Source organism: Balaenoptera physalus (genome assembly GCF_965194825.1).
Source record: "Balaenoptera physalus genome assembly, chromosome: 8".
NCBI lineage: Eukaryota > Metazoa > Chordata > Mammalia > Artiodactyla > Balaenopteridae > Balaenoptera > Balaenoptera physalus.
In genome coordinates, this window is record NC_138887.1 from 99,930,648 (window position 1) to 99,957,808 (window position 27,161).

General features: G+C 41.3%; 1 protein-coding gene across 1 annotated transcript in view; it reads left to right on the forward strand.

The window, feature by feature from the left end:
- The window catches only part of SND1 (staphylococcal nuclease and tudor domain containing 1), a 421,659-nt gene that overhangs the window by 138,607 nt on the left and 255,891 nt on the right, over nucleotides 1-27,161 (forward strand). Inside the window, exon 11 of the mRNA XM_082472295.1 lies at nucleotides 20,811-20,900. Within this exon, the coding sequence (XP_082328421.1) occupies nucleotides 20,811-20,900 (90 nt within the window). The remainder of the gene's footprint in view (nucleotides 1-20,810; nucleotides 20,901-27,161) is intronic.

The window sequence follows — 27,161 nt, forward strand, 5'->3', positions numbered from 1 at the left end:
GGAACACTAACTCATCCTTCCAGTTTTAAAACTTGAGAAAAGTGCCTCACCTCTTCTGACGTTATTATTCCTTAAAAGAATGAAAAACGAATTCCCAAAACGTAATGTGTGTGTGTATGTAACACGTATTTTTAAGAATAATAAACAGTCCTTCAATCTGGAATAATTTACAATAAATTTGGTCAAATTCAGACTTAACACATTGCTGTCCCCTTTGTTTCATTTTTTGAAAACTGGGGAAAATTTCACCACAAGCCCTAGTTTTACAGACTTGTGTTTTTGAGTCTCGTGTATGTAGTGAAATTGACAGAAAGGCTGGAAATGTGAGGATGGGAACGAAGCAGGAAAAATTTTTAAAGGTTCTGTTTATTGAAATGTAGAATATTGGAAGTGCAGTGTGAGAATGGAAAGAACTGAAGAAATCTGGTAGTCATGCGAGGGGGCTGACTTAAAGGAGGGCATTGTAATTGACCAGTGGAAGGGAGGAAAGGGTTAGTCAGAGGGGAAACTAATTGGAAGATGAACAGCACTGAGGAAACCTGTGAGACGTGAAGCCCTCCCCAAGATTGTTTAATGATTACTTGAGTTTTGTGAGTTTGTTCCTGATTATACAGAGACAGAAATGATATTGATTCATCTTGTGTGTTCTGATGCATGCTCTTCAAAGAGGAAAGAAAGACAATCCTTTATATAAGTTTATTAGTGGTGAGATGACATTCTTTAAGAAATACCATCCATGGTGGCCACTGGGGAATTTGAGCCATCGAAGCCTTTTGGCCTGAAAGTAATTTAACAAGTCAGTATCTTTCTGAGTGACTGTAATTGCTAGACGTTCGATATTCATGAAATTTGGTTAGCATTCTTGCTGTTGAATTGATTTTTAATGTTTATTTGCAAAACCTTAAATGTGTGTCCAAAGCCTTGAATGCATTCCCAAGTTATCCATTGTACACTCCCTGGATATGAAATATCAATTTTACAGGCTAGCAAAATGGTATTTAATGGTGGCTGACTGGATAGTGTTTAAGAACAATATGTATTAGATACTTAAATTTGTCTGTTATCTGACTCGTGGCACAGATCATTGAATTTAGGTGGTACTGAAATTGCAGAAGATCTGGCTGCCTTAATAATCCAAGCTATGCAGCATGTTTATTTAGTCCCAGGACCTTCCTCTTGTCTTTCTTCTTTCTAAGCATGTACAGAAGAAAATAAAACAATTTTGGTGTGTACTTTCACATCTACTTGCATTAGGAAAGATGTCTTTAAAAAACGGTAGGGACGTTTTCAGGACGCTTCTTGAAGCCTGGGGCACACCAGTTTTTTGTGATTTGTTGACATCAGTTGTTTTTTTCCTCCTTCTCTCATGTTTGCCTTCTTTGATTATACTTAAAGACCCAAGGTTTCACCACATTTCAATTTAAAATTTTGAGGCTAAATTTGGTCAAGCTGCAGCTGTAAAGGATGTTCTGTTTCATACCCATATCATTTTGTCTTGAATTTCATTTTAAAATGATCACTGTTATTTTAGGCATATGCATTGTCTTCTTAATGGCTTCTTGGAAAAAATACATTGTTCAGTTAGATAAGTAAATGAGATTGTCTGGGTTACTGAGCATGACTCACTTAAAATCTCATTTGGAACAATTTCCCTGTCCACCCTTTGTTAACCATATATCCCGCTGCTTTTGTAGTACGGGGACTTGCACAAGAGTTAAAATGAACCACGGAGATCCCGATCTCTGGTCACAGCTCCTCCTCGATTCAAGGACTGTGGATGCATCTCTTTCCTTTCTGCTTTTTCTTTGATCTGTTTTTGGCTTTACTTTCATCCTTTGCTGTAGGTTTCTTAACTGGTTGTTTATTTTTTTCTTAGAAAAGTATGAGCATATGCAAACTACAAGGAATTTTGGAATGATTAAATGGATAAATATCATATACATAACCCATATGGGTTGTCTGAGAAAGATTCCCCTTTATGATAGGCCAAAATTTGCATATTTGCTTGTAGTTTCTCCACCATATCTTTGCGAGGGTGCCTCTGGTATACACAGTAAGCTTCCCATCCTTGTCATGCGTCCACCTGCTCGCTGGAACCCTTTCTACTGAATCCTCTACCCTGCCACCCATAACTCTTAGGTTATAATCTTGGTGTAGAGTGGCGAGGGATAATATCTGTTACCATTGAACGCTGTATAAACCTGTTGAAAAAAATGGGATAAAAAAATTAAAGCCGTTAATGTTTTCTTCATCCCTTATATCCCCTCTTTTTGAACAGTTTAGCTTTACTGGTGCTAAATTAAATAACGATAATCTGTTAACTTTACAAAGACATAGTTTAAAGGCATTGGAAACACAAAGGGAAAAGGTATAGCTCCTCATTATAATTTTTCTGGAATGCTGCAAATAAATTGATTTACCAATCGTCAATTTTATGTTGCAGAAGCACTGGGAAAATAACTGTAAAGAAACGATTTTTTAAGTTCTTAATATAGAGAGGAGAGTCTTTTAAAACCATGAATAATCACTAGTATTCTGTTACATTGGGATTTTTTTTTTCCCTGCACTAAATTTTAAACAGTTCTACTTGATTTCAATTTGGATCCATCAACAGAATAGTCAACTAAATGCGTACAGGACAAAGTGTTAATTTACCAAGTATGAACACATCACCACCTGGGGATTAGTTCTGGTTTCTTTGGAAATAGTCTCAGGCCAAAACTTTATCGCTAAAGCCTGTAATCTAAATATTTCCTGTGAATTAGGCTAGATTAAATTATCTGTCCCATGTGTTCAGAATTCATGTGGATGAGGTCCTACTATTTTATATTTAAATTCTGATTTTGCAGGTTGAATGGAAGTTCTAGAAAAGACTGGAGAGATCTGAGGGGCCAGTGGAGTTATTAGGGTTGTAGGGTGTGGCGATGATGATGAATCAATACCTTTGTCTTAACTACAGCTGCTAAACCCCTCCCCCCGCCCCCACCCCCACCCCCACCCCACCAAACACACACACTTGGTGGTGGTGAGGTGGGCCACAGGTTTGAGTCATCCTCTCCTCAGAGTCTGGTTCTATCTGGCATTTCACAGTAATAGCAGACATAATTGCCTTCTGATTTTTAAGGCTGTATGGCTTTCTTGATAATAATGGGAAATTGGTTATTCATTTGAGTGCTGTTGATTAGTGTTGTTGTTTTCATGTCTCACAAGTATTTCTATTATCTGTCTGCAGATCCCAGGGGCATCTCTACTCTGAAATTTGGGGCTTCATTTATTTTCCTTCTCTCTCTGTTCTTTCCTGCTTCCTAGCTCCCAATTTGGATTAAAACTTAAACAGCTTAGGCCTAGAAGAAATAAGACATTTACACAATTGCAGATTTATTACTTCTGAATTTTTAAAAATGAACTTTAAAAGGTTTCTTTTACATTTTTAAGGTTTCCAAGTACTGCCCATATCTTTGGAGACTGCCAGTGACCTTGGGGAAGGGGAGGGCGAAAGAGACTCATCAAAACATTTTCTAAAGAGATCAGTCTTCTATTTCCTTTCTGTGACCTGATTTGGTGAAGATATTTCCACCTCAAAGGAGGATCTTAAGAATACCATATATTTTCATTTTTAGGTGAATGGATGCAGCTTTGATGTTCTCATGCCTTACTTGAATGTGAATGTTAAAACATGGCAAATTTTCAGGGAATCATAGGGAACTGATCCATTTTATGTAACATTTACAGACTGATGGGCATTTAGAGATAGAAGGAACATTTAGCATTTAGACCCAGCCACTTTTTTCCCCCCTTTTCTAACAGGAGGAAAATGAAGCCTAGAGAGATTAAGTAATTTTATTCAACAAACATTAATTGAATGTGTACCATATGTCAGACCCAGTCCTAGGAGCTGGGGGCTACAGAGATGAATAAGTTTAATTTCCTGTTGGAGATAAATACGTAGTTCTCAGATCATACAGTTTGTGATTAGAAGGATAGGAAGTAGAATATTTATGAATTATTCATAATCAGATCTTTATATGATGAAAATTATGTCAACCCTCTGTCCTTCCCCTTGCCTTTAATTTATTAAATCATCCAATAAAGATGATTTTCACTTACTTACTTATTTTGTGGGACTAAATCTGGTGTTCTCCCTTGGCTTCCTTCTTTTGGCGACCACTCTTTCTTGAAAGATTAGTGTACCCTAGCCACCCCCATTTTATCAACTATTCAACCTGCTAAAACTGACTGAAATTGCTCTTGCTGAAGTTATTGCCATCTTGAGTGGGCACGTTTCTGTCCTTATTGTGACCACTTTGAATGTGCTGACTCTTGTCTTCTCAAACTCCATTCTCCCTTGGTTCCTTGGTGGCCTGATTCTCCTACCTCTTTTCCTTTTTTGTTTTCCCTTTGTGTTTCCACTGCCCCTTCTTACTTCCCCAAATGGGCCACACTTTCGCACATCTCTGTAGCAGTTGGTCATCCTTCAAGACTCAGCTCAGATCTCACCTCCTCATGAAGCATAGCTGACCTTTTGAAGAATTGAGGCACTTCAATTTCTCCATTCTTAACAGCACCTTGTATTTCTTTACCAATCCTGTAATTTTGTGGTTTGTATATCAAGCTTCTCCTTTTGAGTTTTTTTTCTCTCTGGAGAACATGGACGATTTTTTCCAGCGACTGGCACTTGATTCTGTTTTTGTACTTTAACGCAGAATGACTTCTCTCTAGCTCAAGCCACCTCTCCCCTCCCCAGCAGTCCATCCCTCTGTTTCTCTCTCCAGTGCTCTAGTGGGTTCTGTGTGCTAGGCCAGTACATTGCTGACAAGAAATGACCTGTGGTGACCTGCTGCTAATGGTAGATTTATAGTGCCATCAACTGTCAGTATATTAATTCACTTAAGACGCTTAAACATAACCCTTAGTTACACTCAAATCGATTGGTAAATCTTTTTAAAAAATTCATAAATTATACGTGCATTAACTTGAGCCTATTCCTGTCTGATTAAATCTTAGTTCATAATTAGTGTAAGACAACTAACTGAAATTTTTCACAGCTAAGGGGATTTTCCAGTTCTCAACACAGCAGTGAATATCCTACATAATGGTATTGTTTCCATATTATAACCTAAACATCTACGGTTCGCGTGTGCTGGCCAGCATCCCATCCTGCAAAAGACCGTTTTTGTCTTTAAGGAAATACAGTGTACCGCAGTTAAAAAAGAGCGTGCAGATTGGTTTTCCACAGTGCCTAATTCTCTGTGTCACATGGCCGTGATAGGACTTCTAGGCCCATTAATAAGCTGATCCATTTGCTGAACTAGAATGGTTTTCTCTTGTTTCCCCACTGCATTTGGGTTGCTGACCCTTTATCCTTTGCTGTACACTTGTCCTTGATTAAAATTAGATCAATAAAGCTAAATCAAGGAAAAAAGAGGAATATCCTCGGTAGAATAAGTGACCATATATTACCGTTAAACTGTTCAGAAGGAAATATTAGGTGATTTTTTTGGTTTTGTTTTTACTTATAGCCTTTTCTTTTATTTCTGATTAGCACTGATAACAAACCATATGCATTATACCTTATCTTTTGGAAGTATGGCAGTGGGGATGTGGATTTTTAAGCTGCTGGTTCCAAATATTTTGTTTGTCTTTTCCAGTAACCTCCTGGTCTTGGGTTGTGTTCAAATCTGTAAGATTTATTAGGTGAACGTTCTGTAGCTAAGTGGCAAGATGTTCTGTCTTCTCATTAGCAGTGACCCTGGATAGTTTTCTCACATTCAGCAACATTTGTTAGGGGCCACCCAGCATCCCTGTCACCTAGCGGTGAGGCAGAGCTGGGGTTCCGGCTGAGGAGGTCACCTTGTGCACATCTCCACTGGGGGCAGGGGTGCTTTGTAGGGAGTGCTCAGGCTGAAACTGGTTTCCCTGTTCTTTTTGCATATGAACTCTACTCCTGTAGTACAAAGAGCTTATTACTTGGAAGGCAAAAATGACTTCTCTCTTGCTTTAAGCTGGGGAGGCATCATAGGGTCCTTAGATGCCTTGTAATAGAATCCAGTGGCCATGGATTTCGGAGTTGGTTAAATTAGAGTTCAATTTTTGCCCCTGCCATTTTCTGCTGTTGTGAGCTTTAGTCTAAATTACACTGAGCCTCTTTTCCTTCATCCGTAACAAAAATATTATATTTGCTGACTGTTGAATTCTGTTGAGGATCAAATGAGTACAGTGGGATTAAAAAGATGAGTCAGATGCTGTTTTTAAGCTTAAATAGTTTCGAATCACCTATGAGATATAAGACACATATATACTGACTTGGGCCAGATGAACCAAGAGAGAAGACAGGATATTTGATTAGAGAGCTCAGAAGGTTTCCTGAGGATGGTGGGTGGCATTTGAGTATGGCCTCGCAGAACGCTTGGCATTTTATTTATTTATTTTTAAAAATAGATTTATTTATTTACTTTTTAAAAATAAATTTATTTATTTATTTACTTTTGGCTGAGTTGGGTCTTTGTTGCTGCGTGCTGGGCTTTCTCTAGTTGCGGTGAGCGGGGGCTACTCTTCGTTGTGGTGTGCGGGCTTCTCATTGCGGTGGCTTCCCTTGTTGCGGAACACGGGCACTAGGCACGCAGGCGTCAGTAGTTGTGGCTCACGGGCTCCAGAGCGCAGGCTGAGTAGTTGTGGCGCATGGGCTTAGTTGCTCCATGGCATGTGGGATCTTCCTGGACCAGGGCTCGAACCCGTGTCCCCTGCATTGGCAGGCGGATTCTTAACTACTGCACCAGCAGGGAAGCCCACGTTTGGCATTTTAGTAAGCAAAGTCTTTAGCATTGAGATTGCAGTCACATCCAGGCACTGGAATAACGTAAAAAGGGGAGTAGAAGATTCGGTTATGGGGCAGGAAACAATTTGGAATATAGTTGTTGGGATCAGAAGTGGGCTAGCATGTTTGATTATATCCATAATTAATACCTTTTTGTAGCCAACAAAAGATTAGGATTCATATCAGAAAATTCTCATGTTTATTTGGGTTTTGAATTTGTTAACGTGCTATGGCTTCTCCCAAGTTAAATCAGAATATTACCTTGAATGAGTTCCACTTTTTTCTTCCTTGTGGTTAAAAATACATAACATAAAATTTACATTCTTAACCATTTAATTGTATGATTCAGAAGTGTTTAAGATATTCCCATTATTGTGAGACAAATCTCCAAAACTACTTCATCTTGCAGAACTGAAGCCCTGTACCCATTAATCAATTCCTTTTCCCCTTCCCCTCAGTCTCTGGCAACCATTTAGCTCCACTTTTATTGACAGTTGGCTTAAGAGAAGTTTCTAGAATTCATCTAGCAACATTTCATGATAAACTATGTAATAGCAAATCTGGTGTTATTGATCTCATTTTTCCATCTTGCTATAGTAGAAAAATGACATTTCGTTGGTGTTCTTGTGAGTTTGGCCATCCCCACTAACCCTCACATTGTGTGTATGTGCTTCTTCACACAATATGGTAACTGCACTGACACAGGTAAGGTTATTACTTTTCCATCTTTACTGTGATCCCAACTTAAACCACGAATATACACCTGTTATGGTTGGTCTTTAAAATCACAAAATGATTCACTACTCATGAGAGTCTAGCAAAGTATTGGAAAAAAAATTAGGGTACATTGTTCTCTTACTGCTTAAATTCTGTATCTTGTAGACTCCGTGGATTCGACACCTACTGGCTTGGAAGTCTTCCCTTTACTCTAGTGTGATGCTTGTGCTACCAGCCAATAAATAGTCAAGCATTACTCTTCATTAACTATTTTAACTGTGGAAGCTCTTCGTGTGCACTCCAACCATTTTTCTTGGTTTTTTTTTTTTTGGTGCACATTTTACATTGTAGGTAGTCCTACTATATTGGGATTGGCCAGGTATAGAGGTATCTGGAACAGGTAAGAGGCAGTATTCTCTCAGGAGACAGTTGATTATCAAGAGAGTTGGACTGTTCCTCTCTGATGGTTACAAATTTTGTCTAGTTACATAGAGAAGTGCTTTTGGCCACAGTGGCAGGTCAAGAAACCACAGCAGTTATTTTAACAGAGACGACTTTACATAAGGAATTATTAATCAGGTATGGAAATACTAAAAAGGTAAAAAGAGAACCCTAAGGGTCACATGGAGGTTTTAACCACACGACACAGCTACAACCTCTGGGTACAAATAAGAGATTGAAATATGAAAACTTAAGCATTTGGAGGATGGACCAAGTGGGCCTCAGATCTCTGTTGAGCCAATGAAGGGGGGAAGAGTAACTCCCTGGAGCTGGGACCCAGGCCTCCCAGGAGGGGGCTGCCAGTTGATTGGTTCTGGTGACTCTGAGGAGGTATGTTGAGACTGTTTCTGGGATTGTTGGGAAAACTGCGAGCTGGAATCCATTGGTGCTACTGGAACAAGCTGCCATTGCTGAGAAGAAGAATTGCTGTGGAGAAGCTGACTGGAATAGGAAAGAGTTTGTCCCTTTTTCTTGCTGTCCATTCTCCCTTTAACATCCCCTACTGGCAGAGCCTAACAGGGAACCAGCCGGCAAAGCAGAAATGTGGTTGGCAGTTTTCCCACCCCGGCACCACGAAGTGGAATTTTAAAAAGGATAGGTTTAAAACTGAGTGACAGTAGCTTCATAACTGGCACAAAATAGTGTGTCCAACTTAGTTAATCTCCTTGAGCTTCCCAGGAGCTGGTGGCTTTGGGTAGGCCTGCATTCCGTGCTGAAATGAACTGACCCTTTCAGGTCTGTGGGGGAGGTGCGTGTGGAACCGGATGGGAGTGAAAAGCCTGTGTGTGATGGCAGTTCTTGCTGCCTCAGTGGTTGGGAGGCAGGTGGTAGAGAAATACCAGCCTGGGCTCTTTTGGGGTCTTTTGCTCTGGCATGATGTTACGTTGGGCATGTTTTTTCTCTGGACACCTAACTTCTCAGCTGAGAAGAGCTAATAGTTCCAGCTTTATTGGTTGCTGTGGGGATTAGAAATAATATGAAGCGTAGAAATTTAAGGTAGAGAGACAGCCTTTTGTTTTAAGGGGGTTAGGTTGGAAGGCCAGCTATAGGTGAGGAAAGAGTGTGATTATCAAAACGGGATGGTGACGTGATTGACCTAAAAACATTGTTAAACAGGCACAATTAAAGTGACATTACATAAAGCAGGAGCTAAAACTGCCTTGTCACGGACCGAGGCCCTGGTCTTAGGTCCCCTGTCCTTCCTCACGGAGATGAAGAGCTGTGGGTAACGCCCACTGGTGCAGGACGAGATGCCCCCTGCTCACGCCTCCTGCCTCTGACCTTTACCTGCTGTTCTGGAGATCTGGTCACTTGTCTACTGGTTCACTAGGTGCCAGCAACTGGCACAAAACAACCCCAACACATTCCTGAGTATGTCTCTTTGATCTGGGTGGAGGGCCAGTCTCTTTCCCAGGAGCAGCCTCCGCCGGGTCTGGAGTCAGCCTTGTCAGGGTCTCTTTCTGCCGTCAGCTAAGCCATGCCATGTATATATAATAACGTTGCCTTGCCACCTGGGTGCTGCCTCTGAATGTCTGTGCTGTTCACAATTCTGCTAATTTCATTTGCCATACTTCTTCATGGTGGTAGTTGGTGATAGATGTTATATTTTTCTGATTGATGACAGACTGTACAGTACGAAAGAGTCATCTTTGTAGGGTTAGAATGATATCTGTCCTAAAGTACAGGCCCCATTTTGCTGAGTATTTAAACACAGGCTGAGAGTACTTTGAATTTTGTAGATAAAATATGTGGCACTAGACCTGGCAGCCTGATTTAGACCTTGGAGTGATGTAGCTGGCAAGGCAGGATCTCAGTGTCTAAAGGGAGGCCTAAGCTGTGCGCTTACATAATTCAGGCCTGTGCTTCTGAAATGCACCACAATTTATTGCACAAATTTGACTGGAAATCTGGCTCAATTGGAGGTTCCTCTGGCACCAGCTAAATAATGGTGTCACACCCAGCATCATTTTCCCTTCTGTGCTGTTCCAGGAAGAAACTTTTAATAATAATTATTACTTTTTAATACGGTGGAGAAGGGAAGGCATTCACAAAGAAGCATTTCTCTAACAAAATGATATTCTTTTCTGAATGGGCTCACCCGAGCCTGCTGTCTGTTACAGAGAAAATTGCCTTCCTATTGCAAGAGGTTTGTTTTCTTTTCCTCCGGAGCCTTCCTCCTCTTCTAGAACTGTGGGAGGGCCGGTGGCACATCACCGTGCTGGATGGATTTCATCTGGCTTGCAGCCTGTACTTTAAGTAACGGAGTTGTCTCTTCTGAGGGCACTGGATCTCCATTTTTAGCCTGGGGATGAAGGGTGAGAAATGTGGGAGACGATTTCTCCATTACTAGAAAACAAGATTTGGGGCCAACTGGTTAATTAGGAGCTTCCAGTGAAAAGGAAAGAAGTTGCAGAGGGGCAGAGCCAGTTGAGATATGCCGGTCCCTGTGACTTTCCATGACCCTACAGACCCCCAGGCCTGCTCTGGTCCTTGAAGACCCCCATTTTCTCTTCTGCTTTTAAACTCTGGTTTCTTATTTGTAGATTTTTTTGTGTCCTTCCCAATGAAGGTGTTTCCCGCGTTAACATTGATTCGTGTTTGCACTCCATCTTCAGAACTATTAGCTCTGTAGAAAGAGGCCTTAATAGAGAGACACTATTTTTATTTCTTCTCGGCTTCGTTTGCTCATTTGAGCAGCATATGAAGAGTGCGTCATTCAGCAAAACTTCACACCTCTTAGTATTGTCACAGACTAGCCTTTTGAGGACAAATGAAGGGCTGTACAATCTTTCACTATCCTTTTCTTCTCTCTTAACCACAAAAAATGCTACCCCGGCAATTTAGGCTTAGTATCATCTCAAATTCGTGAATTTTTTAGGGAGGTGGGATGGTGGTACTTTGGAGTCCACATTAATGGAATTATCCCTTTTTATATTGTAGCTTACTATCATTTTATTTAGTGTTGAACTCTCACACTTGATTTTTTTTTTTAACAGTATCAGTTCAGCTTTACTTGAATTATTATACATGTTCTGTAAGGATAACTATTAGCTAATGATAGATTTGCGAGTGGGTTATTTCAAAGATCACAAGTAATTGAATTCATTACGTCAAATTTGTAGCGAGCAGAGGATTGCCTTAAAGTCTTGGCCAGGTCAAAAGAAAACACTAATGATTCAGATTTTGTAAAATTGTTTTTTTTCTAACATAACACATTGAAACTACCAGGAGTACTGCTTTTGCATCACTGCTTACAAAGAGCCTAGATTTTATGGTTGTACAGTGAGATATCTAGTCTAGAATCTTTTTAATCTTTATTCGGGAATATACTTATCTTTGTGTAGTATAGAATCATGTCTGGTAAAAGTTGCCAGAAGGTAGAGATATTAGAAATAGTTCACATTCAACTGGTGCTATATGAGATATTCATTACCAACGGTGATACGGATCCACAGTGATATTGCCTCCTCCATCTCTTTGAAAGTTCTCTTTATATACTGACCAGTTCCGCTTATTCCCCTAATCAGAAATGCAGTTTGAGTTTAGAAAAATAAATCTTTTAGCTAGGCCTTTTTGCATTCCCCATTTTATTCTCTCTGTGTGTTGGCATTTTCTATGAACATGGCACTATACTAGGCACTTCGTAGTTATTATTAAGCTCTTTTTTCCTCTCACAGATCTTCCCTCCTGTGGTCTGGTAGGAAAGATAAAACCTACAAGAAGTAATTAAATTATAGTAATGCAAGGCAGAAAGTGATTAGTGCTGTAACTTCAGCTTATCTCTTCTGTCTCTTGATATTTTAGCTCTCCTTAACATCCATATTAGATGTTGTAAAACTTAGCCAAGTAGCTTTGTTTCCTAGTAACACGTGTAGATCTGTTTTTTCCCCATGGGGTTCATATTACCTGAAATATTCCTGGAATGCCAACTTAAGAGTTGCCTGATTTTGCACTAATATATTTAGTCCCTTCCTGATTTTTACAGGATTTTCAAGTCATTTTTTGCATGGGTTTTCACTGCGAAGTTATGTATTAATATAATGCCAGGTAATTCTTGCTGATTCTTGAGAGGAAACTGAGGCAAGCTGGCAGCCAGGAGCTGCTGGTGCCAGAATCATTGTTGAGAACCTAGGCCTCTGTTCTCTGGATGACAGCAAGCTGCCCACTTACTCTTGATCATTTGTTGCCATCAAATGCTTGAGGAATGTTTGATTTCATGTCCGGGATGGCTCTTTTTGTCTAACTTCAGGAGTGCTGAACTGAGCTTTGTTCTCTTCAAGGATTCGATGCCCTTTCTGTCTCATTATCCCAGTCTTACTGGCTGCATCCTCACCATTCCTCCAGGAAAGGTGGCACAGGCTTCACTCACCCTTGGAGCAGATCTTTATTTTCAGAGCACTGGGTCGGGGAGAGTTTTTGTCCCCGCGCTGGGAAAAGAAGATGAGGCGGGGCTCTGAGGGCTTTCTCACTTTCCCTTTTCTTCCTGGGTCTGGAGGCGATTTGCTGCTGGTTGCATAGCTTCTTACTTGGGAGCCTTCACCTTCTTTTGCCTTGAGGTCTGTGAGGGGCAGACCCTATGCCTGCAGAAGAATTTGTAGCTAAGTGCAGGCACCCCATGTGGTGCCTTGGATAATGGTTTTGGAGCCCTTAGAGCCTTAAAAGTATTCTTTAAAGTCTTGACAGGGTCTTGGGGGGGTGAAAAGACCTAATGTTTGGCCTCCTCCTTCTCCTGCCCCCTCCATCTGTGCAGTAAATAGCAAGAACTTCTGAAAATGCTCTTAGTTGGCTGATGTAATTGAGTAGGAGAGCAATCTCCAGAGACAGATATTTTCCCACTTGCATGATGGTCTTGAAAAGGTACTTTGATTTGGGGAAGAGCGAGTTCCTTTGGAACATAATCCTGCACTGTGCACCGTAGATGACAGGCGAGTCCCTTCAAGGACGTGAGGCTGCTGAAATCTGCTTTCCTTCTTTCCCTCTTTGGATACTGCGAAACCCGGCTCCTCCTGGCAAGTTGCCAGGAGATTGGTAATTGGGGCAATTTCTAGGGCTTGCCACTTCCTCTGCTGTCACTGTGGCTAGTGTAGGTCTAGACCACTGGGTGTGGTGGGGGTGGTGGTGGTGAGGGCAGGGTATGCCTGTCCTGCTGTTTCCTGGCATGGGCAGGTAGAGAACTATTTGGTAATCTTGTTTTCCCACCGTTACTAGAATGTTCCCAATTGTCTTAGTTGTAAAGATGTTTAAGGAGTATTTCAAGTTACCTCCAGCTACATGTGCAGAAAGAAAGTGAATTCCCCAGGTATTTACTTACCTGCCTACTTATTTAGCCACTTTGATGTTAATCAAGCTCCTCTGTGTTGCTTTGTGACTCTTTAAACCTTTGGAGTCCCTTTTCTTCTATTTCCGTTGGTTTAAGTGGGTCCAAAGTGCTCAAAAGGCGCTCTGCAGCGTTTCTCAAAGTGTGGCCCATGGTCCTTCTCGCTACTTATTAAACATACAGAATTGGGGACATGACCCCAGACCTGCAGAATCAGAATAACTGATGTGGCCCGGCAGTCTGCGTGTTTACAAGCTCCCACACTAAACCCGACGACTACTGACAGGCGATGACTGCCTTTTGGCACTAGGAAGCCAAGAACGGGTAGTGTCTGCCACCCCCCGCGGGCACCCCCCCCCCCCCCCCCCCCCGCTTCAGCCTCTGGGATAGCTGGGATCAGAATCCCTGCTCTGCGTGTTAACAAGAAGTGAGGCACGTTACTTAACTGTAAGCCTCACTTTCCCTGCTGTAATTGGGGATCGTAATCCATTTCATAATGAATTGAACACTCGAAGAAGCAGACCCGAGTGTTTTTTTCCTAGGTCTGATGAAGAGTGGGCGGTTGTAGAAACAGTGGGTCGCAGAGTATGAGAGAAGTGTAGTAAACTAAGGGTTCTATAAGGGTTCTATAAAAGCATCAAGACACTTCAGGGGCCAAGTATCTTGCATAAGCACGGGGTTCAAAGTCCAGCCCTCTTACATTCTCACACTTGTGAATTTTTATAATCACATCTCAGGTTTAAAAAAATATTTTTTCAATCTGATTTGTTTTTATTTACCGTTCTCCTTTGCCTCCTTGGAGATATGTCTGAAATGTATTTCACTGTTGTGAATTTGGGACTTTCCCAGACCTCGTCTCTTTAATAGACCCTATTTACCTTTAAGAGAGATGTTTTTAGGAGGAAGAAATAAGAGCTAATTGGGAAATAAAGTGAAAGTGTCTTTTTCTTTGAAACAACTCCTGGTGAGTGTTTGGGTATATGAATCTTCTGTGAGTGGTCCTGTAGGTATAGTGGAGCAAGATATCTTCCATTTGGCCAAGGTGGTTACGATTTTGAACCTTTCCCCAGCTGCTGACTATAGATTTCTATCTAGTTAGATCTGCCTTTTATAAAATGTGCTATTGTGTATGTTAAGGATAGTAAATAGTGGGTATCCCTGTGGATTGTGTCTCCTGGATGCCAAGGGAATTGAACGGTCCTTGATTGTAAATATGCCCAGGGCATGTGGTAATGTTCCTATTTTAAGTCTATAATTCAAACGGAAATTGCAGCCTTTGTTTATTAACATAGCTTGTGTGGCAGGGCAACTGGGACTGGTCCATTTACTGTTTGAAATTTTATCCATTTAAATCTGATCGTGTCTGTTCTTATTTTAATTCAGCAGTCTGTTTTAAGATCTTCGTAGAGTATAATTCTGCTTGGCTACTTTTAATATATTTCAAGCCTCCTTTAAAAAAAAAAATCAAACTTGTTTTTGACCCTGGTTATTTGAGAGCATGTTGGTAGTTAAATTATTCCCTTCTGCCTCATGGAAAGATACATCTATGAAAGAAAATCATTTTGAGGGAAGGAAAAAGGAATTTCATGCATTTCTTGTGAGGAAAAGAATGGAAGGTTATTCTGCCTCTGAGAGAAATAAAAGTATTAGACATTGTGAGCCAAGGGAAAGGTTGGCCAAACAAGGTTTGGGGGTTTCCTATCCCTAAACATTTTTTTGGTTTAAAAAACCCCAGCGTTATAGAATGATACAGAACAAACATTTCTTATTATACCACATTTGCTTCAGATCGTCATTTAAAGAGACAAGCTTGCAGATGAAGTTGAAAGTCCCTGTGGACTCATCCTTGACCCTATTTCTCTCCCATTCTGTTTCTTTCTCTGCCCATCCTGCATCAGTTAACTAACCATTGACTTCCGTTTCTAGGTATTTTTATACTTTGGCTATTTACATAGCTCTAGGAATAATGTTGCTTGTGTCTTTTTTTAGTCTGTATTTAAATCATTATCATTCTACAACTTGTTTTCCTGCTCAGTGTTGTTTTTCAGATTTGTTCATTTATTGCATTGCTCTCAGACTAACTGCTCTCTGTTCTGCTCTGTGACTGTACAGAGCCGACTGTAAATTTTACATCGTTAAGATGAGCATTGTGGTCCTTGTCTTGCATGAGTGAGACCTCTCTGGGGTATATACCCTCCTGTAAGTAGAATTTCCTAAGTATAGTGATGCATATCTTCAGCCTTAACCAGATGATGCCGAGTAGCACCATGTGAAAGTGCCACAGTGGTTGAACCGTTTTATATTCCCATCAGTGGTTACAGCACACCTATTTCCCCTCATCCTCATTTTTAAAATTTGACAATATATTGGATGTCCTATAGTATCTCAGCTTACATTGCCCTGATTATTAATGAAGTGATACCTTTTTTCATACACTTAATGTCCAGCTGCAGTTCTTTTGTGAAATGCCTGTTCGTACCTTTTGGCCAATTTTTCTGTTAGATAGTTTCTCTTATTGATTTGTTCTTCCTTCCTCTACTGAGTAAATCAAAGTAATGAGAGACCTTCCAACAACTCTCACTGCCACGTGTACCCACCTAAGAGTATCTGCATCCACACACCTAAAGGTGAATTATTGGAGCTCCTATGGAAAGCCATCCCCTCCTTACCTATGCATTAACAGTTCTATCCTCTTCCTTCTGCACTTTCACTTACTTGCTTTCCACAGGGCCTTTGCCTGTTATTTCGCCCCTCTAAAACCAAAAAACCAAAACCCCTTCTCTTCACCTTGCTTCCTCTGCCAGCTGCCACATAATCTCTTTGTATTTTGTAGCAGAACTTTCTGAAGTACCGTATGTACTCACTTCCTCCACTTCTTCTCTTCCCATTCCTAGTTCCAGGCAGGCTTTTGCCCCTACTGCTCCACCAAGATTAATCTTGCCAAGTTACAGACGAGCCACACTTAGCTTAATCCAACAAGCGGATCTTGGTCCTCAGCTCACTTGCCTTGCCTTGTACATTGGACACAGTTGATCTTTCCCTCCTCAATTCACTTTCTTTCCTTGGCTTCCAGGAGATAACATTGGTTGTTTCCTCCTGCTGAGATCACTGATTGCTCCTTCTCAGTCTCCTTTTATACATTCCTTCTCTTATTCCTTACCTTTCAATGTTATAATGCCTCAGTCCTCTGTCCTTTTCAATCTCGTAGGTTTAAATACCACCTATATGCCAACCACTCCCAAATGTAAATTACCAGCTCAGAGCGTTTTTCCAAACTCCACTCTGCCTACTCAAAACCTCCACTTGAGAGTTCAGCAGGCCCGTAACCAAACTCCTGATCTCACCCACCTCCCTCTACCTGTGGTCTTCCTCATCTCAGGTGATGACCCCACCTATTATTCCATTTGCTCAGATAAAAAAAAAACCTTGGAGTCATGCTCGATTTCTCCCTTTTTTCTCATCTCACATTTCATCCATCTACTTGCAGAATATTCCCAGATTCTGACCACTTCTTACCCCCTCACTGCTCTTCCTTGATGTAATGTTAACATCATTTCCCGCCCAGATTAATGCCATAATGTCCTAATTGGTCTCCCTTTGTTCTCTCTTCCCTGCTGTAGTGTCTGTTCTCAGCACAGTGACCAAAGTAATGCCTTCAGCTGTTAAGTCAGATGTGTGACTTTGTCTGTTGTTCTCCCCTCTCGAACTCAGCTGTAGCCACAGTGATGTCTCTGCTGTTCCTTGAACCCACCAGTCCTCTCCTAACTCAAAGCTTTTGCGTTGGCTGTCCTCTCTGCCTGTCTCTAGATGACTACATCCCATACCTCCTTTGAGTCTTTGCTAAAATGTAATGTGATCAGGGTAGGCCTCACTGAGAAGTTTACAGCTGTGGCTCAGTACTCCAGTTCTCTCGTATCCTGTTCTGCCTTGTCTTTATCTTGTTTCACTTATCAGCTACTGAGTCTGTGCTTTGGCCTGTCAGTTTGTTCATGATGCTTTTTCAGTAAAGTACTCTTTAAAATTTTAGTGAAGCCACATTCATCAGTGTTTTCATCGTTTGTGTTTATTCAGCCTTGTGTTAAGAAATCCTGCAGGATCCTAGGGTCCAGTAAAATTTTGGGCTACAGTTTCTTGGCTGTTAGATGGGCTAGATTACATTTGGCCTGAAACGGGGTTGAGAATAAGACCTTGGTTAGGGGTCCCTTCCATTCCCTCCAGATGAGCATTAACCAGAGACCTCATTTTGGCATGATAAGCTCCTGTTCAAAAAAAAAAAAAAAAATGCCAGGCATGCCTTTTAGATGCTGAGATTGGGCCTCCTTCCCAAACCAAGGAGAGGTAAAGATGATTGAAGTTATCTCTAACGTGAGTCATTGCAGAGCCTACATACAATGTCACTTCTCAGGATGAACAGTGATTACAGCACATATTGGTTTGTGTATTATCCGCCCACCAGATAAATCAAGCATTCTTTTCTATTTTTAATTTTAAAGTATTTCCATGTAGATTAGAATCTAAGCTAGATAGTCCTTTTTAGCAGGCAAGATTCAGCTAAAGTCTTGTTTTCTCAGAATACATTCCATACCTCAATTGCCTCTTAGAGATTTCAAAGGCTTTTATGTACCTGGTAATTTGGAGGAATTGCTTTTATTGTGTAGTTTCTTAGGGACTTCTAATCTCTCTCTCGTAAGATGTTTGCAGATGTCAATAGCTACTAGATCTTCAGGGTTAGAGTAACAAGATGACTCTGTTTTCACTTGTGTTATCTTGTTTTCTGCCCGTGCTATTAGTTCATTCCGAGCTTCATGAGAGACATATAATCAGACTCAAGTCACCCTGTTTTTTTGTTGGAATGTTTGGTATACTATTTATTTTCTTTCCTTCTTTTGAGAGTATCTTGGCTTGGCCCAGTCCTGTCGAGCATCTTTCTTCTTCACACTGCCATGTTCACACATTTAGGTGTATCTCATCCCATGATCTTCATTTGAATGCCTATTGAAACTATTTCTTACCATTCTTTGTTTTGGAGTTCCGAACAAGTGACATTGCCTTAAACCTCTGTGGTGTTTCAGAATAAATAAGATAAGGTTCTGATATCAGGTTCTGTGGCACATCATAAGGCTGTGTAAGGGAAATGTCAATTATTTTGTTCAATTCATTTAAAAAAATGTTGTTCACTTAGTGAATCACACAGCTATTCTGAATAGATTGCCTTGTATCGCTAGGGGAATATGAATACATTGGGACTTCTTTATTCCTGATGGCTGATTCTGATAACCATTGATTTTTGTCTTTATTAAAAATCCTGTTCATTACTGGCGCCTAGCATCTTCTGTCTAGCAAACATTCTTACACTATCAATAGTGTCATCATAAACTATTTTAGGGCTCCTCAGTAGTGACCCACTATTTTCACTTGGCTGCCTGAATGCTTATAAAATATCCATAATCCTATACATCTGCCCTTACGTTAGCCAGCACTCCCTCTAGCCAGGCAGCTCTTATTTGTCTCCTTTTCCTTGTTAAGGAAAACTCAGTGTTATGTTATTTCTTTAAAGATTTTCATGTTTCGGGCTGTACTTCACTTATTAGGCAGTGATCATGGTTCCCCATGACTTTGATCAGAGTTTGGAAATACCAGTTGCTCCTGTTCAGTGTGGAGATTCCCACGCATCAACTCTGAGAAAGGATAAAGATTCACCTTCAGTTCTAAAGGTGCCTTAAGTTTTTTGAAGAGCACGAAAATGGTGCTGCTGCCTTTATTTTTTTTTTAAGCCAGAGAAATTAGAAGACAGGTGGATGGTGAATGTGAAGCTCGAACTCAAATAATTATGCACATTCTTGGTGATATCAGTGAATTGAAATGTTTAAATGATGTGTTTTGGACACCAAGCCTTGCTTTGGGTCTAGGAGGAAACCTCTATTTCTATGCCCTTGACCTCAGAATTGTCATTAGTATTACTTTAAATATGGGGGTATTAAAATGATAAATGTTCTTTATTTGAGAGTAGTTGGCTATTTAAGAAAACATAATTTGAATACTTTAAGTATAGAATGAATTATGTAGAGATCTTGTTGTGTCAGGTGTGTAAAAGATGGCAAAGCAAAGTTGAGGCCAGGTGGGCTAATCATACAGGATGGGGAAGCAATGGTGTGCATCTAGGTTAGGGGTTATGGCTTAATTTTCTCCTTTTTTTCTGAAATTTTTTCCCCCCGAATATCTGTTCATGCAGTCCTATCCTTCTAGCATACTTGTTCTTGTATATTATTCTGCATATTTCTTTTGTGGTAGTACATCCAAGTATTTGAGTTTATACTATGAGGGAAGTACCGTATATTTGGGTCTGGGATCACAAAGGACAACAGAAAAGGACAGGGTCTCTGTTCTCATGCAACTTAGGAGCTAGCGGGAGAGACATTAATCATACCAACCAATTTAGCCAACATCTCCCAATTTCTTGTACACAAGCTCTAGTCCTCCATACGCTGTCCTCCCCCCAACTGCAAACTTCTCGGTTCCTTCGCTTTTATCCCCTCTATCCACTCCCTTGTCAGTCACTATTTATTTCTTAAAGAGATTCTCCTAGCTCTTAAGTTCCTGTCAATTCCCGGTTCTGTTGCCTTCATCTGGACCCTCTCTCATCATCTCAGTTATATTGCTCAGAGCCCCTCTTTTGGGGGAAATCTGGGCCCCAAGAAATAATGAGGGGATTGGCTGTGTATTTGTGTGCTGAAATACTGTTTATTCCTGCCTCTCTCCTTTTGCTTGTCTTTTTTTTTCCCCCCAACTCTAATTTTCTTTCTAGTTTTTTCCTATCCTGCAAACTCATGTTAAGTCCCACCTTGTCAATGAAACATCTCCTGATTACTTCTTTCCACTTCCCTGAATTCTAATAACACTTAGTCCCTGGTCTATATCACATAATTTAGCACTTATTCAGAACTGCTTTGTGTTACTTCATATCTGCAGGATTTCTTCTGTTATTGTTAGGTTACAAGGATTTTAAGTCCAAGAGTATAACATACATTTACATAGTGCTTTGTCTGGGGCTAATAGTTGGTAGGTGCTTAATAAAGGCTTACAGAGTAATAGAAGGAGATTTATAGTATATCTGTAAATATTAGAGGGGCCCTAATACTCAGTGAGCTTCTTCTATACTGCAGTTTATATAACTCTTTCCCTGTTGATGAACATTTAGGTTGTTTCCAGTTGTGTAAACATTCCATTGCTTATTTTTGACCCTGTCATTTGAAAAAAGATAATCTTGTTCCCTGTAAAGCATTTCAACCAAATACTTGTTAATCGTTTACTATATATCTAGCAATTGTTCAATATTTGTGATACTGGGAGCTAGAGCATATTTCAGGTGTGTTGTCATTATCTCACAGTCTTGGCTGTGTTCATGTGTCAGTTTTTGCTTTGTTTTCCCATTCCTGATGCGGTATTTTATTTTGCTTTAAGGATAAGAACAAGAAACTGCGTCCCCTCTATGACATTCCCTATATGTTTGAAGCCCGGGAATTTCTGCGAAAGAAGCTTATTGGGAAAAAGGTAAGTGATGGCAGAAACATAATTTGCAAGTGGTTAGGGGTTGTTTTAATCTGGGCTCTTGTGATGGAATCCCAGAGACCAGCAGATGACTCTCCTCCACCAAGTCAAGCGGTATTACTTTGATATGAAGAGAGGCGTGCCTCTGTCTCAGGAAGTGGCATCCCTTGGGAGAAGTTTAAAATTGGGGCCCTGACCACGGTGTGATTTCCAGGGCTCTCACGGCATGTTCTTTCCAGGGTCCAGGCTCAATTCCAGTTTCAGTAATTGCATATTGCCCTGAGCTCCATCCACTTCCATTAAAGCAGCGTAGCTCTCTGCTTCTCTCCAGCCACTTGCATTAAAAGTCGGGGCTGTGGGATTTGCTAATGAAAGAAAGTGGCTGCTTTTTTCTGACTCCCCTGTTTCTGAGGAGAAGAGGGCTTCTGGACTAGGAGCCTGCCTTTTGTGGAAGAGAGGGTGTGGTTTCCTGGTGGTTCGTTGGGAGACTTCTGGTGTAGTGCAGCGGCTCAGAGGCCCTCAGAGGGCATTTCCTTGTGTTCTTAGATCAGGATGTGCTATGACCTGCTGCACAACTTGCTATTCTGGGAAGCTGACAATGAGCCTCTGATCTTCCCCGGATTTTCCCTGACCTCCCCAACCTACATATCCCAGACATTTCTTTGTGTCCTGGGTAAACAGAGGAAATGGATAGAATAGTTCCTGCGGTAATTGAGGGAAATCTGTTCAGAGAAAGACTGTGATTTGTCTTCTCCTTACTTTCCGTCGGTGGGGATTCTTCCAGGAAGTGTTATGTTTTGGGCCAACTTTTATTATAGGTTCAGAAAGGTAAGGCCATTTGGTTCTAAGTCTGACGTCAACATGTTGAAGCCATATTAGCATTCTTTACCTACATGCAGGTTTTTAAATGATTGGAGTTGTGAGAGGTTTGTCAAAGTAGTGTAAAATAAATATAAATATAACCCATTTTATTATATACCGTAGTTACTAGAATGATAAATTATTGCAAGAGATTTTGAAGCTGGGCAAAAGATGAAATTGCTAATTTTGAGGTAGAGAAACCAAACTGGATTCCCTAAAACAATTATTAATCTCCTCAGATTCCTTGAGAGAATAGGCTCATTTGTCATTGTATAAAACATGACAGAATGCTGTATTCATTCATGAAGTGTAGTGCAAATGATGGCTTTAAGCCTCTTTCAATTTCTAGATCTCTTGTTATCTGATTGAATGTCTGACGTCTCTGTTTCACGAAGTCGATACCATATCACTGATTTACTGGCTCATAAACAATGGCATAGAGACAAGCAAGGAATACCCCCTGCACGTGTTCATTTCGATTGAAATCCATCCAAAACCACACTCAAAGGAGTGGCAGCGCATATTTGCTTCATGCACAGCCAGTTGTGTGGTGTGTATTCTGGCATCCACCTGGTTTGTTTGAATATTGCCCTTCCCTGATTGTGCTTCGTCCCTAGGAGCAGAGATCACAGCTCAGGGTAGCAGCTGCTGAATGGTTCTAGAAAGTTAGCCCAGGCCTCTGCTCTCAAACACTGTGTGCCTGCTGGGCCTTTGTAAAGTCCTCTGTCTCAGGATCAAAGGACTGACCTCCAGTGTCAGATATGGTGGCAATTCTTAAGCAATTAGGCTCCTCCTTGGTGGGAGAAAACTCGTTTACTGGTTCCTCTGCATCAGAGTTGATTGGATTCTATTTGTGCTGAGCCCAAGTTTTGTCCCCCACGGTGACACTGTGTAAACAATGAATACTGTATCCCTGCGTAGGGAGAAGGATGCAGCTAAGCTCTGCTGGGCTGGAACATTCCTGATGCAAACTGCTTTTTCCTGGCTCGCCACCTGAAACCACTTGCCTGTCTTCTGGGCCCATCCGTTGCGACAGCGAACACCCGTGTGCTCTGGAGTCTGGGAGCAGACAGGGCAGTGGCTGCCTCAGGGGGGCGGCTAGCACATCAGCGCACAGTTCTGCCAATTCCCTTCAGACCTCTGCAGCTGTTCAGTGCAGCACGTGGTGATTAAGAGGCACCGAGAGGGAGCATGTGTGCCTGTGTGTGCCTGTGCACGAAAGCTGATTAGTACAGCCTGTCACAGCTTAAACGAGATAATGGAGGTAAAAATCATCTTCTCTGCCCAGACTATTATTTGACCATCCCAGAGAGTCTATAATAAGACAGTTTGGAGGGGTTTCTAGACTGTAGAGCATTGGGGTTGAAGGTAAAGTGGTGAGGTGCTTTGTTAGATTCAGTGGCCTCCATTTCAGTTATGGAAATTCACTTTGGTTCCCTCCCAAGACTTAATTCTGGCTAAATGCCTTAAAGTAACCAGGCACCTCTCTGAGCCTTGGTTTTAGCATTTGTGAACTGGGAATATTATTTGCCTTTCCTCTCTCATGGATGAGAATCCAGGATAATACTAGTCATTCATGTTTTTCCAGGTGCCTGTTATGTTATGTGGTTTGGTTTTGTTTAACAATACTGCTTTCGTTTAGAATCTAGCATTGCCTGACTTTCTCAGGTCTGAGGTCAAGAGATGTGAATCAGTGTGCAACTAATTTGACTGCCATCAACCCCTTGTGCAGATTTGGGTGTCACCTGGTTCCAGCTTCCACAAAATGTGTATCTGCTTGTATTGGAGTGTATGTGTGTGTGTGTGTGTGTGTGTGTGTGTGTGTGTGTGTGTGTGTGTGTGTGTGTGTTTTATCTGGTTTAAGGGAGAGGTAGGATATGTGCGTATCCTGGAAGTGTTTCAGAAGCTGTCTGAATTGCTATACTGCCTGGTAGAATGCCCTCCCCATCCCTTGTTTACCATCTGCCATCTGTGCTTTCACTAAAATATGACTAAGGAATATGCATGGAGGAGAGAACGGTCTTGCTAATTTCTTCTGGGTTTCTTCATGGTCCCAGTGTAGTGGACGCATGGAATCCTTGGTAACTTCAACATGTCCCTTAGTTTTCCAGAATGGCATCCTTAGTGAGTATAAGATGGTGAGATGCCCTCCTAAGAGATCCAGAGCTAAGGTCCTCTTCTGACAGCAGGAGCAGTTTCTTTCTCTGTGTACATTTTTTTTCTTAATGTTTAGAGACGGTCAGCCCAAGGAAAGCAGGAGTTTGTGTGCCTAAGTCATTTTGCTCTCAGTGGAATAAGGTAATAATAGCTGGGATCTTCACTGGGAGTTTTCTCCAGCTATTTCATAAAATGTCTAAATATTTTTTAATCTGTTTAATACAGCATTTACAAGTGACATATGAATCACTGTAACTCCTGTCCCTTGATTGCAAAATTTCTATCACCATGGGAACCATTGTGTTCAAAGTTGTAACTTGTTTGGACAATTGAAGGGTCAGAAATGGTGGATGAGATGAAATTGCAAGAAGCCATGAAGCTTCAGCCCTGGCACTAGATAGGAGAGCCTGGACGAGCATCTATCTCCAGAAACTCTACCCCCCAATTCATCTGTTCCCTAAAGGTTTTGCCACTGTTTCTGTTGATAGAAGTAAATTTGGGGGATGAGGCTCATTTGTAAACCAACGGCTGACTTTGTATGATTTTTATGCCATTAAAATTTGTTCCGTAAACTAGGTTGACTCTTTAGGCACTAAAAATTCGGTAATTTTCTTGATAAATGCAGACATTTGGGAAGTTATTGGGCTATGAATTAGGGAATTATTTCTAATTCATATTGTTTTAGATTGTTCTTTTTTGGAAACCTGTTTTACTTGAGGGTTGTACTTTTGGGGACGTGGGGCTCTTTGGGGTGGGTGGAAATGATTTCCATGTGTACCGGATTTACAATTCCAGCAGGTTCAAAACTGAACTCATGGTAAATCTGGTCTGTCTAGAATGGTTGGTATTGTATGTAAACGATATTATCTCTATTCTAGGTTAATGTGCTTTTATGAACCAGGCCGGCAACCCAACCACTGTTAATAGCCTTGTTTCTATGGGATAAAATACTCTGAGTGTCTAAATCAGCTATGGAAGATATGGCTCATTTGTTCTCCGGTGGTGGCCACCTATGTTGATTTTCATGCTATTCCAATATGTAGCATGAACTAAAGACTTCGGTTTTTTAAGGCACTTCATATAATGCTCATTCTAGTCTAAAGAGTAGAGCTGTCATTTATTGAGTTGTTTCTTGATGGAAAAATACTGAATTTTGTTTTCACTTTATTTAATTTTCACCTCCACCCTGAAAGATATATGTATCATTCCTATTTTCATAGGCATAGAAACTGAAACTCATAGGAATTAGGTATCTTACCCCAGATGTCTATGCTTTTAATCACGATTTTGAATTACAAGGCATCTGGAAACCCTGCTTTCCTGTTGTGTGTACTGAATCATGTGTAGATAGCCAGAGTCACGGTGCTTTTGGGGATATGCCAGTTCTTGTGTATAACATGTACTCTACCTGCTATGAGAAGTTGATTCTCTTCAGCCGCATCGTCCTCATCCACAGATAGCCGCAGGTGGTAAGAGCACCATGCATCAGCCCTCTGATTGCCTTCAGCCCTCTAGACATTATCTCATTAGTCTTTGAGATGTCCTTGTGAAGTGATGTTTCATCAGATTGTTCTTCAGAGAAACCAGTGTCAGATTACATGTTCTTCAGTTACGCAGACAATGTGAGGTCATAGGTAACTGTGCTAAGCCAGTGTGGAGCTTGATTGTCCTTTCTCTTCAGTCTCTTGGCAGAGATGAGCCTTCTGGGAGAAGGGGAAGGACAGGTCACTTCTTTATCTTGGGCCAGGGCCCCGCCCGGGTTCAGGAGCACAGGTTGAGGACTGGTCCCTGAAGGTATCTGGTGTAGCCTTCTTCAGCCGAAGCCGTGCTCCACTCAGCCGGTGAGAACTCTTCAAGGGCGTGGAGCTTTTTTGAGGAGGATTCTTTCACTCTTCTCACGGGCTGTATCACAGGGCTGTCCTGTTGCTTAAAAATACTTTTGCCATGTGTTACTTAATCCGCTATGTTAAGTACAAAGCTGGCAGTCTGGGGATTCTTGTTCTTAATTACCTCTGATGTATTTTAGTTTGGTTTTTGTAAACATTTCCTTTGTCATCTCCACATTTTCCACTTCATATTAATGTGATTCACTCACGCTATGGAAAAGTCCTTTACATTAATGATCAAAACAGGCCCTAAGGTTGTGAATGCATTGTGATTTAAATCGACAGGTTTATGCGAGGTTGCTTGTCCTTGCTTTCTCAGTGCCAGCTGTTACCATCAATGTGGCTGTACATTTTTTGAATAAATGGCTTGAAAGATATTCACCAAGTCGAGTGATATTTTGAATGGCTCGTATTTTCTGACCATGCCTTTTCCAAGTAAGACTTCTCCCACTTAGACGGGCCAGGAGTGTGTCAGTGTGCACTGGAGACCAAGGGTCATTTTAGATGCCCTCGACCCCTTGGCTTGACTCATCAACTCCCTTGTCTGGTGAAGGTAATTAACAGAAATGACTGTAGCATGGCCTGTTTCTAGAGACTCGCTGAGTTGTTCTCAGCAAGGTAGCACTCGCCCTGCTACCACTTAAGAGCTCTTCTTGATGGGTTTTTGGTTTTTTTATCTGCAGATTGTGCAGAGTACCTCTGTGCTTTAGGGACCATCAGGGTGCTGAGCTGACCATATAGCTCTTTGGCGAAATGTGGTATTTGTATGATGTATATTGTAATGCCTTCTTAGGAAAGGACCTCTTAGTTAAATGAAGAGACTAGAACTTTAAACTGCATTCCTGGAAATGCCTTCTGTATGCTCACCCGTGGGAAATGATGTATTAGCTACAGAATCCTCAGGATCTCCTGTCTTTGGTTACTACTGGGCATTACTTTGTTTAAAGACTTTTCTTGGGCTTCCCTGGTGGCGCAGTGGTTGAGAATCTGCCTGCCAATGCAGGGGACATGGGTTCGAGCCCTGGTCTGGGAATATCCCACATGCCACGGAGCAACTAGACCCGTGAGCCACAACTACTGAGCCTGCGCGACTGGAGCCTGTGCCCCGCAACAAGAGAGGCCACGATGGTGAGAGGCCCACGCACCGCGATGAAGAGTGGCCCCCGCTTGCCACAACTAGAGAAAGCCCTCGCACAGAAACGAAGACCCAACACAGCCAAAAATAAATAAATAAGTAAATAAATAAAGACTTTCTTCCCTGGACTCCCAAGTTGCTCGTAGGTTCTGGTGAAGTTCCTTACATTTATAACTGATTTTTGGTCAGCTTGTCTTAAGCCACCCACTCCTGATCTTTTCAACG